The sequence below is a fragment of the Dendrobates tinctorius genome, unplaced genomic scaffold (genome assembly GCF_039654945.1).
Source record: "Dendrobates tinctorius isolate UK_male_01 unplaced genomic scaffold, ASM3965494v1 ptg000060l, whole genome shotgun sequence".
Classification (NCBI taxonomy): Eukaryota; Metazoa; Chordata; class Amphibia; order Anura; family Dendrobatidae; genus Dendrobates; species Dendrobates tinctorius.
Window position 1 is genome coordinate 57,213,540 of NW_027361728.1, and position 16,774 is coordinate 57,230,313.

Genomic DNA, 16,774 nt, shown 5'->3' on the forward strand with positions numbered 1-16,774 from the left:
TTATACTCAGGTATATACGGTAGCTTTATTGGGTAGCAATTACTTTTTTGTATAAGTTTTAATTGCTTCTAATTTTACTACACTATATAAATAATATACAGATATGTACACAAAAACGATTCCTAATATTATACCTGGAAGACAGACTTGGCTTCCCACTTTTACTGCAGCTGGTGTAGAGACCAGGGCCATCATCAAAAAAACTTCCCAACGCCAACTTTTGCCTGATGGATTCTCTTTCATTCTTCTGAGCCTAACAAAAGTCACAAGAAAGACAGGGTAAGAAAAAATGTATGAAGCCCAGAAAAATAATGTGCAGTAAAATTACTCAGGTACTGTACATTTAATTGGAAAATTATTGAGCACTGGATCGAGGAGAACAGGCGCTGATCTGCAGTACCTGGCAGTGGAAAAATGATTTTGGATAGAACACCTCATTAACAAGGCATAGCAGATCACACAAATGCACAATAAAAATCATGTATTTGAGATTTGTCAGCCACAGTCAACTGCACTGTCCCATTTACCCCGAAACAGAGAAAAGAACAGAAAGCGGTGATCCATAATCTTCTGGCCAGCACTGCAAGGATCTGACAACTGATGATCACTAACACAACAGTGCTAATACAGAAAGATGAGCGGCCACGTAATAACAGTAATGAAGGGCCTATTGTGTTCCTACTACAGCCTATTTTGTTTTTACATCTTGACACACATAAGCACATGAGATAAATCACTCCATACAATTAAAGGGATGTGGATGGTAATCTGGTGTAAGAAGATTAACGACAGTGGCGGACCAGATCCCCAACAACTCCTCTCCTGTGTTTCATGAGATGAACAAAGCTCCAGAATAAAACACCTTGAATGAAGTCATAATGTGAAACGGTTTTAATAAAAGAAATTAAGCCCTGATTAAATAAAAACATCCATGTGTATCGCTGAACGCACAGACATGCCGCAGAAATAAGCTTCTTAGCCATTTTCTACTGACGACATGTCCTCTATTTTCCAGCAATAATGTAATCCTTTCTGCAGTGAAAGCTCCTGTGCCGAGGCTTTACAACTGCTTGCACTTCCTATAGAAAAGCACTGCAATCCACTTTACTAGATCAGCCATTTCCCCAAAGCCACATTAGAAAGACTCCACAGATCTGAACATTACTCACAGATGATTTGGTAGCAGAACTCTCTGGTCTGAAGATATAGCCATACACAAGCTTACTACATTAAAGTATTATAGTGTATTAGTTACATCATAGTAATGAACCACCATCTGAATGGTTGGTCTCATTCGTCCGGCCTCGCCTCCATAATACATTCATGTTACTGATACATTACTAACGTGCTCGGGTGTGATCGGAGTATCTTGGGCATACTCGAATAATATTTTACAGTCCCTGTGGCTGTATGATTCGCAGCTGTGAGACAGCCGAATACATGCGGGGATTGCGTTTGTTAGGCAATCCTTGCATGTGTTGTGGCTAACAGCCGGGACTCGAACACATTATTCGAGCGTGTCCAAGGTACTTTGATCACACCCTATCCAAGTACGTGTGTTCATCACTAATTACTAGAATATATTATCACTTGATGATATGGGAGTCTGACCTCTAACATACTGAGGTGTAGCCAGGTTGGTGAAGACCTGCATCCACTTCACATTTTTTCCCTGACTCCTGGCCACGCCATGTGCAAAGAACTGAAACCGAGATTCCCATTCACAAAATATGGGGTCAGCTGCAGTTCCCGAAAAGCCAACATCAGTGCGATCTCACAGATCTTACCCCCACCGGTCATAATGTGATGGCATACAATGACTATATTATTTTATTCACTCACATAGCGCCATTAATTCCACAGTGCTTTACAAACACCATCAGCGCTGTCCCCATTGGGGCTCATAATATAGATTCCCTATAAGTATGATTTTGGAGTACAGGAATACCTATTTAACAACAATTATGCAGATTATTATTACTCATCTCATGGCAGAAATACATGTAATATAGGCAGATATTTATATCAAACCTCAAAAAAAAAAAAAAGGTAGGTTCTGGTAACATGTCGTATGGTCTCTACATTCAGAATATGTCATGTAAAGTACTCCTGATATGTACTTCGACATGCCCACAAACTATGACTAGCTAAAAGATATGGCAAAAAACTCTCGACTTAGGTTGGACCAGTATAGGTCGTATAACTTCTTACACAATATGGCATAATTTATGTTTTCAATTGCGAAATCTACAACTGGATCCTGCAATGGCAGCTGTACACAACAGTATAGGGACACACTTGTACAAATCTGTCGCATGCATTCAGCAGTTTACTTGTACATTGACTGGATGCCCCAGTCGCAGAGGTAACATAACAAGCCTTCAAGTGAATCTATCCATGTCATGTTTCAATATAAGGTCATTCTCAACCGTGCTCCCAGGGTCTATCAGTTAGTATCCTCATTTTTCAGGTTTAGCTGGCAGTCGTACACAGCCCTCTCCTCCCTCAAAGTATATCAGTCACCCACATCTCTGTGTAGGTTTGTTTTTGCTTTTCTTTAACTGGATTTAAATGTACCTCCGTATAACCTCATCTTGCTCGGCATCATACATACTTCTAATAAATACGTGTTACCTTAGTAGCACTTTCCAGGTTAAGACAAGAGATTTTCTGCAAGATTGTATCCTTCTTTGTGTTCATTTCCAGCAGCAGAGAACCTCCTGGAATACTAGCGCTCGTCCATACTCCACTTTCTCTTTCATTTACCTTACTTCTGAAGGCTTTTGATTAGATTTCCCACGTAAGCTCTGGAAGAGCTCAAACTCTGACAGACTGGTAGAATCTCCTTCCTCAGCCCGCTGTTTGTTCTTCTCACATTGAAGTGAAGACATCTGGTACGTTTTGCCTGTAAGATCTCTTGCACACAACATCTGGGCCTGTCATACTCCAACTATCACCTCCACACTTGAGCAGGGAATGTGGCTACAATGTACTGATATGCTCCATGGCTTTTCCTAATAAAGGCAAAATACATCTTCTGGAGATCCGACACCATTATATTTACATTACAAAGGCGAGCGGGCGGTAATATATTCCAGGGACCAGCACTTAATGCCTCTGAAAACAAACATTACATCTCCCACTTGTAGCAGCGCATTATAGAAATCTAAGACAGTGCTCACATTACTAAAATAAGTATTAAGACAGAAACGGGGAGAATAATATGCTACGTGGCTTCACTCACAGACGTCAGGGCCCGGCCCATCAGTCACAGGTAACGTTACACTTCAATACTGGGAACCTCTGTCAGAGGCAAAAGCAAACAGGTCACTAAACCCACAGCTGGGCCAGGAAAGATGGAGTAAAATGTGTTCAACCCACAAGTGGGCCAGGAAGGATGACGTAAAATATGTTCAACCCACAAGCTGGCCAGGAAGGATGAAGTAAAATGTGTTCAACCCACAATTGGGCCAGGAAGGATGGAGTAAAATGTGTTCAACCCACAAGTGGGCCAGGAAGGATGACGTAAAATATGTTCAACCCACAAGTGGGCCAGGAAGGATGAAGTAAATGTAACAACCCTGCTGGCATCACTGCATGGCCTCCCATCCCCCGCACACCAACTTACTTTCTGCTTCAAGCCATGCTGTGAATTCTGTCTGTTGCCAGTCCTGTGCCTCTGCTCTCCATGTTTCCTGACTGTGTGTATAGGGGGGCGGCACCTGAACTCTCTGGTTCTTATGCAGTCAGGGTGCACCTGTGTAATATGTCCCTGACCAATCACCTAGAGTCCTTGACTAACTATTTAGTTTCGCCACACCCACTGACCTTTGCCTGTGCAATGTCTATACTCAGTTAGTGTCTTGCTGCTGAGGAAGCCAGGTCCTGTTCTGTGTATCTCCTTCTCTGGAGGAATACTTCTTGTCTTGCCTTGTACCTTGTCTGCCTGACAGGAGGCTGAATATCCTGGTCCTTGAGTCTTGTTCCCAGTGCCTTGTCTGTTCTCTGTCCGCCTGCCAGGAGGCAGAATATCCTGGTCCTTGTGTCTTTGTCCCTGTGTCTCTGTCTGAACTCAGTCTTACCTCTGTCTGTCAGTCTCCTTGTTTGTGGTTCCTTCTCTGCCGTGTCTTTCCTTGTGTCCTCCCTGTCTGTGCATCTGCACCCTCGCAGCTTTATCTGTGCATCTGCACCCTCGCAGCTTTATCTGTGCATCTGCACCCTCGCAGCTTTATCTGTGCATCTGCACCCTCGCAGCTTTATCTGTGCATCTGCACCCTCGCAGCTTTATCTGTGCATCTGCACCCTCGCAGCTTTATCTGTGCATCTGCACCCTCGCAGCTTTATCTGTGCATCTGCACCCTTGCGGTTCTGCCTGCTCCGCACTCCTGCAGCTCTGCCTGCTCCGCACTCCTGCGGCTCTGCCTGCTCCGCACTCCTGCGGCTCTGCCTGCTCCGCACTCCTGCGGCTCTGCCTACCTGCACCTCCTGCGGCTCTGCCTACCTGCACCTCCTGTGTGAACAGGTCCAAACCTGTTCCTTCATATTCCACTCCTTCCTGCCTATATCCATACCTGCACCTCCTGTGTGAACAGGTCCAAACCTGTTCTCTCATATATCACTCCTGCTTGCCCTGTGTCTCAAGCCGTCACCTACCTGTCCAGTGTCTCCAAGCCGTGCCCGCTTGCCCAGTGTCTCCAAGCCGTGCCCGCTTGCCCAGTGTCTCCAAGCCGTGCCCGATTGCCCAGTGTCTCCAAGCCGTGCCCGATTGCCCAGTGTCTCCAAGCCGTGCCCGCTTGCCCAGTGTCTCCAAGCCGTGCCTCCAAGCCGTGCCTGCCTGCCAGTGTACCAAGCCGTGCCTGCTTGCCCAGTGTCTCAGCCTGCCTGTTAGTCACACCTGTCCAAGTGACTTGTCCCCGAGTGGGACCAGCAGCCACAGCCAGACACCACCCTGGAGTGGCACCCGGCAGCTACCTGCCGCACAAGCCTGACCTCACCATCAGAGGCTCCAGTGAAGACCGAGGTAGCTGCCGTAGTCACGCCCCTTCCAGGGTAGTCTGGTTTGTGGCACAGTGGGGCCACAACCCCCCGGCTCGCGCCATTCAGCCAAGGCGCGAGCGTGACAGTAAAATGTGTTCAACCCACAAGTGGGCCAGGAAGGATGAAGTAAAATGTGTTCAACCCACAAGTGGGCCAGGAAGGATGGAGTAAAATGTGTTCAACCCACAGCCGGGTCAGGAAGGATGGAGTAAAATGTGTTCAACCCACAGCTGGGCCAGACAGGATGAAGTAAAATGTGTTCAACCCACAACTGGGCCAGGAAGGATGGAGTAAAATGTGTTCACTCCACAACTGGGCCAGGAAGGATGGAGTAAAATGTGTTCAACTCACAGCCGGGCCAGAAAGGATGGAGTAAAATGTGTTCACCCCACAACTGGGCCAGGAAGGATGGAGTAAAATGTGTCCATCCCACAACTGGGCCAGGAAGGATGAAGTAAAGTGTGTTCTTCACAGTGTAACCCTCTGATTACAGATTGTTATTTATTTCTCCCCCGGGAGTACCTGCTGATGACAAGCACAATATACTGTTTGCCAGCATGGTCGTCTGGAGGACTGTGTTCATACTTCCATGGACTGGTATGCAGAGAATGCCTCAGGTGGCAGGTACCTTATGATGTTAAAGCCTGCAGTGGAGTAGAACCGTGAGAACATGCCAGTGATGAGGTCATGGCAGTTCATGCTCAGTGTCTGCATCTGCTATGAAGACACTGAGCATGAACTGCCGTGACCTCATCACTGTCATTTTGTCACGGTCCTGAGGTCACAGCAATTCAACCCGGCCACGAGAACAGCTTCAGTGAATAGAGGTGATGTCACTGATGCTGCGGCTCCCTCACAGCCTGACCCGCGATGAAGTCTGGAGCATAGTAAAATGAACTGGCATTTTCCCATTTTAGAGTTCAGTGCAGCTCAGGCTGTGAGGGAGCGCAGACTCAGTGACGTCAGCGCTAGTCATTGAGGCTGCGCTGGCAACATCTCCTCATTCACCAGTGGTTTTTCAGCCGGGAAGGTCAAATCATAGCACCGTCTAGGTTGAAAAATGTATACCCCCCAGATATGGATTACGGCATGGGACACAACGACGGACAGGTATGGTATATTGTTGCTTTTTTTTTTATATTACAGGAGAACCAGGGCTTCGCATGGATTAGGTGTGTTTGTACGTATGGTTTAATTAAGAATAATAAAGGAGTCTGTGTCTCTTTTCAAATAAAGGATTTTTTAATGGGTGTCTGTGTTTTCTTTACAATTTGACTATGGGGTTAGTAACCTCGGGGCAGTGGGAAAAGCAAGGCTTTGTGCCAGAACTGGTGCATCTTAGAGATGTGCCTTTTCTGGGGCGGCTGAGAGCTGATGTTTTTAGCCAGGGGGGGCAGTATCCATGGTCCCTCCCTAGGCTATTAACATCAGCCCTCAGCTGCCTGCATAGCCATTGCTGGCTATTAATTATAGGGGACCCCACGCCATTTTTTTCCGTAAAAGAATCTTTTATTCATTAAATAGATGTCCAGAATTTTGCACACACACTAAACTAATTGTATTTGTCACTGACATGTATATATCTACCTATTCTATATGGATTTACTGTATGTAATCCATCTCTCCTAATCTGCCAGCTCCTGCAGTGATTTTACAGGAGACAACAAATGAATTAGCGGCTATTCTTCTATCTATCTCTCCATGAAATATAAAGACATTATATATAAAATTTACATTTTACTCAAAAATATACCTATGAAGAGAAAAATTAGACAAACTGAAAATTTGGAAGTGGTCTCTTGATTTTTGATAGAGCTGTGTATGCATATATATATGTATTCTATGTATATATATCTATTCTTTTATAACCTGTCAGTGTGATTTTACTGTACAGCGCACATGAATTGGCAGCTTTTCAAAGCACACCTGTGCGTGTTATATATTTTATATATTTTCTCACACCCATAGACTTACATTGGCGAGTCTCGGATGCTGCGATTTCACTCGCACGTATAATACGGTTGGGAAAAAAAACGGTGATGGGATCTGCCCCATAGATTAAAAGCGGACCGAGTGCTATGCAATGTTTTATCACATAGCTCTCGTCCGTATTCCTCGCTAGTGTGAATCCAGCCTTAAGGAGAGTAGATGGCGGCTGCTGCTGCTATGACTCTATGTAGATGGGAGGAGCCAGTCAGCGCTCCTCTCTCCTCCTGTCTGCATAGAATCTCGCAGACAGGAGAAATCTAACAGAGAAAGAATCAGATTCCTCTGATAACACATATTACAGGATTACTTATTTTCACATGCACTACTGATTTATCAAATAAAAATTAAAACGATGGCTACGCTTTAACCCCTTTGCGATCTATGACGTACCTGTACATCATAGGTCGCTTCGCCCCCCTTTGATGCGGGCTCGGGCACTGAGCCAGCTTCTTTTTAGGCACATGACAGCTGATTTGATGATGGGGCGCCGATGGATTGGCAGGAGACCCTCGTGGTTGTCATTGCCAATCTGCTACGAGCACCGCCCCATGGTCGTCATTCATAGCAAATGAGAATTTCTGCTGAAGCTCTGCTATGTGCAGCACAAGCAATCAGAAGACCACACTGCTAAGGAGACTACTGAAGTAAAAAGTGTAAAAAAAAGTTTTTAAAAATATTACAAAAATTAAAATATAAAAGTTCACATCATCTCCTTTTGCCTCATTCAAAATAAAACAATAAAAAAACCCACATATTTAGTATAACTGCATTCAGAAACACCAAATCTACCAAAATATAAAAATAATGAATCTAATCGGTAAACGGTGTAACAAGAACAAAAAGCAAAATTGCCATAAAATGCAATGACAGGTGATCAAAAGATCACATTGACCCCAAAATGGTATCGATAAAAACGTCAGCTCAGCACACAAAAAATAAGCCTTCACCTAACCCCAGTTAACAACAAACGAGTCTCAGAAAATGGCGTTTTTTTTTGTTTTTTTTTTTACAAACTTTGAATTTATTTCACCAATTAAATGAAAATGAACCTATACATGTTTGGTATCTGTTAACTCACAATGACATGGAGAATCAAAATGGCAGGTAAGTTTTTGCATTTAGTGAACATGGTTAAAAAAAAAAAAGGAATTGCACTTTTTCTGCAATTTCACTGCATTTAGATTTTTTTTCCTGTCTTCCAGTACATGATTTGGTCAAACCAATGGTGTCGTTCAAAAGTACAACTCGTCCCCCATCAATACCCGGCACTGCCACACACTCCGGTCCCAAGTGACGGCGGTATGGCCAGGTATTGATGCGAGAGACTCACGCGAGTTTCTCGCATTGCCCTCGCAAGTGTGACCCTGGCCAAAGACCGCGATACAGAAGACACAAATCTTTCCAAATGTTTTGGATTTTCTGTCACTGGTCACAAGTTGCAAGAGACACACTTGCTGTGGACTCCAATGCGACATGCAACTTAACTTAGTAGTTTACGAAAGTATTACCCCCCCCCGCCCCCCGGCTTTTTACCTTTGTTACATTACAACCTGTTTTTAAATATTTTTGTAATCCGATTTGTGTGTGATGCACTCAATAGTCTATGTTGGTGAAGTGAGAAAAATATAGGCATAAATTAAATTTATAGGATCAAATAACTAAAAATTGGTATGTGCATATGTAGCCTCTAAAACAGTTTGGTGCAAGCAAAGTCATTAAGTCACTTATTTCTTGGTGAAAGGAAGTTCCCCTGTGTTCAATCTAAAGGCCCCATCACACATAGCGAGATCGTTAGCAGGATCGCTGAAGCGTCACTCACAGGTTTTGTGACGCAACAGCGACCTCGCCAGCGATCTCGCTACGTGTGACACATAGCGGCGACCGGCCCCCTGCTGCGATATCGCTGATCATGCTCGAATGTCCTAGGCCATTTTTTTATCCGCTGGTGTCCCACTGGCCAGCATGCATTGCTGTGTTTGACGCCCTATAACAACGACAAGCGACCTCGTTGGCGACTCAGAACTCAGGGACGCAAGCGTGAGTTGTCAGAATAGCTGCTGTGTGACAAGGTCCCAAGGACCGCCAAGGTCGTTATACGGATCGCCGTATCGTTGCTGCGTCGTTGAGTAGATCTGCCTGTTTGACAGCTTACTAGCGACCATGTAGCGACGTACCAGCGATCCTTATCAGGTTGTATCGTTGCCGGGATCGCTGGAGCGTCACTATGTGTAACGGTACCCTAAGTGTCTCATGGTATGTCAGTATATACACCTTTGATGAAAGGCTACAGAGGCTGCAACACCATTAAGCAAGAGGCATCACTAACCAATTAACACCATGAAGACCAAGGAAGGAGATGTCCAAACAAGTCAGGGACAAAGTTGTTAAGAAGTACAAGTCAGGGTTGGGTTATAAAAAAAATCCCAATCTCTGAAGATCCCCCAGAGCACCATCAAATCCATGATCATCAAATGGAAAGAACATGGTGCCATAACAAAACTGCAAAGAAAGGGCCGCCCACCAAAACTCTCAGCACAGGCAAGGAGAGCATTAATCAGAAAGGCAGCAACTAGACCAAAGGTAACCCTGAAGGATCTGCAGAGTTCCCAAGCAGATACTGGATTATCTGTCCATGCAATCAAAATAAGTCATACGCTACATAGAGGTGGCCTTTGTGGAAGAGTGGGCAGATAAAAGCCTTTACTTACACACAAAAATTATAAGACTTGTTTTGAGTTTGCCAAAAGACATGTGGGAGACTCCCCAAATGTATGGAGGAAGGTGCTGTGGTCAGATGAGACAAAAATTTAACTTTTTGGCGACCAAAGTAAACACTATGACTGGCGCCAAACCAACATAGCTCATCACCCCAAGAACTGCATCCCCACAATAAAACATGGTGGTGGCAGCATCATGTTGCAGGGATGTTTTTCATCAGGAGGGACAGATGGTCCGACTCGAGGGGAAGATGGATGGTGTGAAATACAGGGATATTCTTGAGCAAAACCTGTTTCAGTCTGTCAGTGATTTGAGACTGGGACGGAGGTTCACCTTCCAACAAGACAATGACCCAAATCATACTGCTAAAGCAAAATTTGTGTGGTTTAAGGTTAAATGTGCACGTTTTGGAGTCGCCTAGTCAAAGGCCAGACCTTAATCAATTGAGAATCTGTGGTCAGACTTTAAGATTGCTGTTCACCAGAGGAAACCATCTAACTTGAAGGAGTTAGAGCAGTTTTGCCTTGAGTAATGTCAAAAATTCCAACGAATGATGTGGACAGCTCACAAAGACTTATCCAAAGTGAATAGTTATGCACATTGCAGTTATAATGTCCTATTTGTTGTTTGCTTCACAATAAAAAGAAAACAAAATGTTCACAGTTGTAGGCATGTACTTTACATGATCTGATGCAAACCCTCAAAAAAATAGTGAAATTCCAGGTTGTGAGGCAGCAAACCACAAAAATGCCAAAAGGGTGAATACTTTTGCAAGCCAATGTATCTGCAATTGGCTGTTTTATCTATAGCAAAATCAAAGTTCTAAAATAGTTACGGTATGAGATAGCGAGTCACAGGCAAAGCACAAAGATTTTTTTGTTGTGCCTCTTTTCTGAAAAAAGCTGTTCCACAGCACATGTTGCGGTATAGCCTCAGAAAGGGATAGATAACTTTCTGATTGGCGTGCGTCCGACTGCTGTGATACCAGCGATCCCAAGAAAAGGGCACTGCAGCCTGTTTCTGAACAGAGCAGACCTTCACTACATTCACTACCAATGAGACTGTCACAAAAAGCAGGGAATGGTAGGCAGCTTTCTCTGGCTGTTACAAAGGCAATGAATGGAGCAGAGGTTGAACATGCACCCCATCACTATATTCAGAACAGCACCGTAGAGCCCCTATCTCGGAATGGCTGGGGGTACCATCCTTTACAAAGTTAACCCCTATCCAATGTACAAGGATTTTTTTTTTTTTTTAATTTTTAGGAATAACCCTTTTGGTCATCTTCAGCTTGCTTGACACATATGGAGTGTGATGCATCTCACTATACTAGGTAAAGGGAATCTTCCAACAGGATTTCAACCCCTAAACTATTTATATATACATGTAGAAACACTTTCACATGGCCAGTCCATTCCTTCGTTACTGAGAAATCAGTGTTTGAATTAATATGCAAAGGAGGCTGAAAGACTATGGTAGATCTGAAGCCCGTCTCTCCAGCTCTATTCGTCGCTGCCTCCTCCTGCTCCACTGGCAGATCCTGTACCTCCTCCTCCTTGACTGTCATCTACTTTGCCTGAAGTCAAGCATCACAGAGGTTGTCACTTAAGCAGGAGGCAATTAGCTGGACTTGTCTTTGAAAGAGCTACATGGGCATACAAGTAGTTTGGGGTGGGGGGTGAAATCCTGCTGACAGATTCCCCATATAGGATAATGCAAAAGACTAATGGAAATACAGCAAGATACCAGCCTTGATTTTTTCATGATTGTCTTCTAGGGTGTTTATGATGACCTATGTGAAATGTATGTATATGCATTAGCAGAACATTGCTCCTAGATCGTACAGAGGAGACCAAAACGCTTGCTTGATCCAGCATTAGTATCATATTTCTGTACACTACTTGGTTATGTCTTGCCTGAAGAGATGAAGCTGAAGTTACAGTCCATTGAGACTAGATTGCACAATCCCCTATGGCTCCCACGAGTGCACACTGACAACTATGTAATCATAGACCCAAATGTACTTATTTTTATAGCCTTTAATAGGATCCTGAACATGATCACATTTCACATGTATTTCATATGTACTGAAAACATCTGCGGATCCCGTCCTAGTAGATGTAATATGAAATATTGCACAGTAACAACCTAGATACTCACAGCGCCACCGACGCATTTAGGCCTCAGTATTTGTGTTTCACGTGATTACATCATTTCTGATATTAGTCATACAATGTGTCATGCTATTAGATCATTTCAATGGCTGGCATACTGTCTTACATCATCCCAAACATTTTTCCAATAAAAAAGTGACAATAGCAATTTAAAATGAAATAGATCACGCACGATATCATCAACCCCAACAGACTGAGTGTACGGCCATGTTCCCATCTGCTCTGTGGTTTCTCCATCAGAAACCACAATGTCGTGCAGGCTCCCTCGCACAGCACACACTGGCAGGGAATGACTGACCCAGTATCTCTGGCTCTGTTTACACCTGACTCTTTGATTCCCAATTCTCTGTACTGTTCTAGCAACAGAGAAAAAGAATTCTTGTAGAGGGCACAATAGTTATTTGATGGTTACAAACAGAAGACATTTGTTATTCATTGCCTTTAATGTAAAAAAAATCCCACATAACTTAGCTCTATTCCTTTTAATTTCAATAAAGCTTTATTTAAACATTTTAAAATTAAAATTGAAAATACATCTTTGCTTGAAAATATTTTCCCTCGCAGAGGAAATTCAAATTTACACAATAAAGACAAGCATACAACTGACATGGGGGGAGACAAGACAATGACAAAGGGAGGGCAGAACCATAGGAAAGACATGTTAAATCCACAGTATGTAGCTCAATAGTAGCTACATGTATTCATTACCTTAATTTCAAAATTAGCTCTAGTCCGATCACATCCAGGTTGTAAGTCTAAAATAGACAGGGAACAAATTCACACTGTATTTCTAGTCAACACTCCCCGCCTACCCCACCCCGAAACATTATGGAGAGAGGCGCAACACCTGGTCTCGTTGTGTATTCGGCTCCAATTCCATCCAAGGGCTCCAAATCCTAAAAAAGTGATCCCACATGTCGTTCCTAGTAGCCTCATTCTTTCTTTAACAAGCAATATTGAAAGTGAGGGGGATTTCCATTTTGCAGTAATATGGATTTTGGTAGCCATAAAAAGAAAGTTTACCAATTTGTGCAGACCCTTAGAATGTAATGGGTGTTTTGCTCCTAGGAGGAATACAGCGGGATCCAAATCAATTTTCCTGCCTATCATTTGATCTATTAGGAGTTTCACTTTTTTCCAGCTCTTTTCTTTTTGAACCATTGAAATCGATAGGTACCTTAAAGGGATTCTGTTACCTCAAATTGGTGGGCTATATAAATGCTCTGTGTCCGGTCCAATGGGCAGTGTTTTGTCTTCTTTCCTCCATCCCATCCTTCCCCGCTGTCCGCAATATTTTCGGGAATTTGAGTAGGTGTCCTCCATAGTTCGCATGTGTGCAATGCAATCTTGCCTCGTGCACGCGCAGTATGCTTTGCCCAACTGCGGGCAAAGCCGAAAAGCATTACTGCGCATGCGCCGGCGCACTATGTCCCGGAAGTATTTCGCTGTGTTCCGGGACATAGTGATCCGGCGCCTGTTGACAAGGAGCAGTTGAATCTCTGGCAGGAGCTTCTCTGAGTATTCTGCTTTTCTCCTTTGTAAATTATGCCATATAGATCCAAATATATGGGTCTTTTTATTTAGTGCAAATTTTTATGGTCTTTACAAAGGGGCATAGCTGAGAGATTAGCTGGGGGCATCTTTTGGCTGCCTTGCATTATTACCCTTGGAACCACACCCCATTGTTAAAGACCATAAAGAGCTGAAATAAATAAAAAAAAGTCTGAATCTCTGGAATCATAATATGGATTTAAAAATTAAAAAAGAATATTCAGGCAAGTCGTGAAAATTGTTGTCATAGCAGATATTCTTTACAGGGGTTGTCTTGGCCTTAGCCTACAGTCACTATGTAACTCAGGGTGCAGTCAGACTGCATTTATTTCCATGTACTTGGGCAGCACGGTGGCTCAGTGGTTAGCGCTGCAGCCTTGCAGCGCTGGGGTCCTGGGTTCGAATCCCACCAAGGACAACATCTGCAAGGAGTTTGTATGTTCTCCCCGTGTTTGCGTGGGTTTCCTCCGGGCACTCCGGTTTCCTCCCACACTCCAAAGACATACTGATAGGGAATTTAGATTGTGAGCCCCATCGGGGACAGTGATGAAAATGTGTGCAAACTGTAAAGCGCTGCGGAATATGTTAGCGCTATATAAAAATAAAGATTATTATTATTATTATTATGTACTTATAAGGCTAGTGTCACACTAGCGTTAGGAGGTGCAGCGCAGGGCCGCCGCTAAGCTCCGTCCCCGGTCGCACCTCCTCCGGTCAGCTCCTCCTATGGGTGCATGACGCTGCATGCGACCTGCGTACCCTATATTTAGCATTGGGTACGCTGGCCGTGCACTGGTATGTTTTTGCCAGCGCATGCACCCTTTTTGCGCTGGGCCGAGCGCACAAAAATGCAACACGGTGCGTTTGGCGCATCTCGGCACAGCGCAAAAAGGATGCATGCGCTGGCAAAAACATACCAGCGCACGGCCAGCATACCCAACGTTAAATATAGGGTACGCCGGTCGCATGCTGAGTAATGCGCCCATAGGAGGAGATGACCGGAGGGGGCACGGCATAGCATAGTGGCCCTGCGCTGCGCCTCCTAACGCTAGTGTGAAACTAGCCTTACATTCTGATCAGAAGAGACATCAGCCAGTCCGAGCATTGCAATGTGATCATTGTCCATGTTATACGGCCATCTATCTGCACCCTAAGTCAAGTGAATCCTCATAGCATGCAGTGAGCGCGCTATGAGGATTCTCCGGTGCCAGAAGAAGCGGGTACGTTCAGACTAGATGTGCAAGGCCTCGCTCAATGGAAGTGTATTGAGAGAGGCCGGACACAATTGCATACTTGCAGTCACGAGACTGCCTGCTCTCTGCACCGGAGAATCCTCACAGCAAGCGCAAAGTGAGGATTCACAAGTATGCAGTCACGGAGAGTAGCCTAAGCCTAAGCCAGGAAAACCCGATTAAGGCTATGTTCACACCTGTATTTTGTTATTCCGTAGGTCTGTTCATCATTTAGGAAAAGACAAACAGAGAAAATGTCAAAAATGAGTTGTTTGCATAACTTATGTAAATGGAAGCTAACAGATTATTATGGAGTCCATCTAATTTCTGGTGTATGTCAATTTTTAGAATGAAAAAGAAAGGTTCTGCATGATGCACTTTTTCTTCATTCCTATAAATGGACACAAAGTGTATACATGACCCCGTAATAATGAATGAGGGCCCTTGGCATCATTTATGTAACAAATCCATTATTGAGAAATATTTCTTCTATCAGCTCCTAAAAATAATGAATGAAACATCCACGACGTACTAGTGTGACCGCAGCCTTACACATACATTATTCTCTGTTTCCAAACAGTAACAAATAAATGGAAAACAAAAATGCAGATGTGAACTGAGACGTACAACTGTCCTGCAGGACAGAATCTGAGTGGCGCCTCCAATGCAGCTGTGAGCATAGCAGCGCACTGCACACTAATCATTGCCTTATGTGTCAGTCTTCACTGTGGTCCTGGTAATCCATGCAAACTAAAAAGACGGATACATGTAGTGACCAGCTAAGAAATGTGAGAATTATGGGTACCCTACGAACCTGTATGTGGGTTGACCTTGTCGTCAATAACTGCACCAATAAAAGAAATTCAAGAAATATCCTGCAAAAAATGAGCCATCTGACCCAGCATGTCCCTTCCTGATAAAGCACGGGTGTAGATAAGAACTGGAATGACAAAGCGAAATAGGGTCTTATCCAGATTACAAAAGATCATTGTGGTTTGTCTTGATGAAAAGGTATGATTACCTCGAAATGTGTTGACAAAACCACATCCATACCACGTGTGGTCTTCTATTCTATACTGGATTCTTGACAGCGCAGTTTTACATTCACTTTCATCTCCAATTTTGCTTACTATCCTGATAAAGCAAGCAGGCTATTTTCATTCAAAGTGCTGCGGCTGTAAAAATCCTGAATACATAGTGAAGATCTCAGGATAGTGGATGTCTGTTTTTAAGCTGGGCGGTGTTAGGAGGTGGCAGATATCAAGCTTGTTCAGCTGTTCTATTTGTGCTGTATCTATGTACACAGGACAGTCCAGCTTCCTGCCAGCCCAACTATAGTCTGGGTCATGCGATTACACATGGATCAGGCTGAATGGGATCGCGTGCCACTGAAATCAGGTATAAAAATGGCATGAAAGGCAAAGCTGTATTCAATCTCCGTTCTCAGATTATATGGCAACAGTCACTATCATAACGAGAGCGATATGCAGAACCAGACGCTGAAACATCACAGAACAACCTGCACCTGCTATGGGATAGTAATAGGTTTCACTGTGAGCTAAGATCCAAGGCCAATCCTAGGTGAAAGGTTAGAAGACCACCATAAAACAACTGATAGCACTTGGCAGCTGTATATACCCATAAAACCTCACCTACTTGTCATCTTACACCAAGCAGTTAATATTTACACAAATAATCGCCTCTGTGCAGAACTGGAAAGTATCCTGACATCAAGACGAGAAAATAGAAAAGAATCATATATATTCCTCCCCATACCCAAGAAATGGATTAAAAATTCACTAAGGCCCCATTCAGATGTCAGCGATTTTTCTGCCACCCAACAATCAGTCCAATTTTCATTAGTGTTTTGGATCAGAGTTTCATCAGTTTGGCCAGTGTTTAAGTTTTTAACATCAGTGACTTCCATGGAAGAAAAACACAATCTTTAAAACTTCTCCTATACATTACAATGACAATCACGGACAGTACAAGGATTGTACACTGATGACATCCCTGTGCTGTCCATGAGTTTCCTAAATACCACGTAAACAAAGCATAAGGAACCATACAAAT

At 43.8% G+C, this 16,774-nt stretch overlaps 1 protein-coding gene across 6 annotated transcripts in view; it reads right to left on the bottom strand.

The window, feature by feature from the left end:
• Positions 1–16,774, bottom strand: part of SCHIP1 (schwannomin interacting protein 1) — a 789,639-nt gene that overhangs the window by 23,330 nt on the left and 749,535 nt on the right. For all 6 annotated transcript variants that reach the window (XM_073578972.1, XM_073578973.1, XM_073578975.1 and 3 more), the window contains one exon: positions 135–253. In XM_073578972.1, the coding sequence (XP_073435073.1) occupies positions 135–253 (119 nt within the window). The remainder of the gene's footprint in view (positions 1–134; positions 254–16,774) is intronic.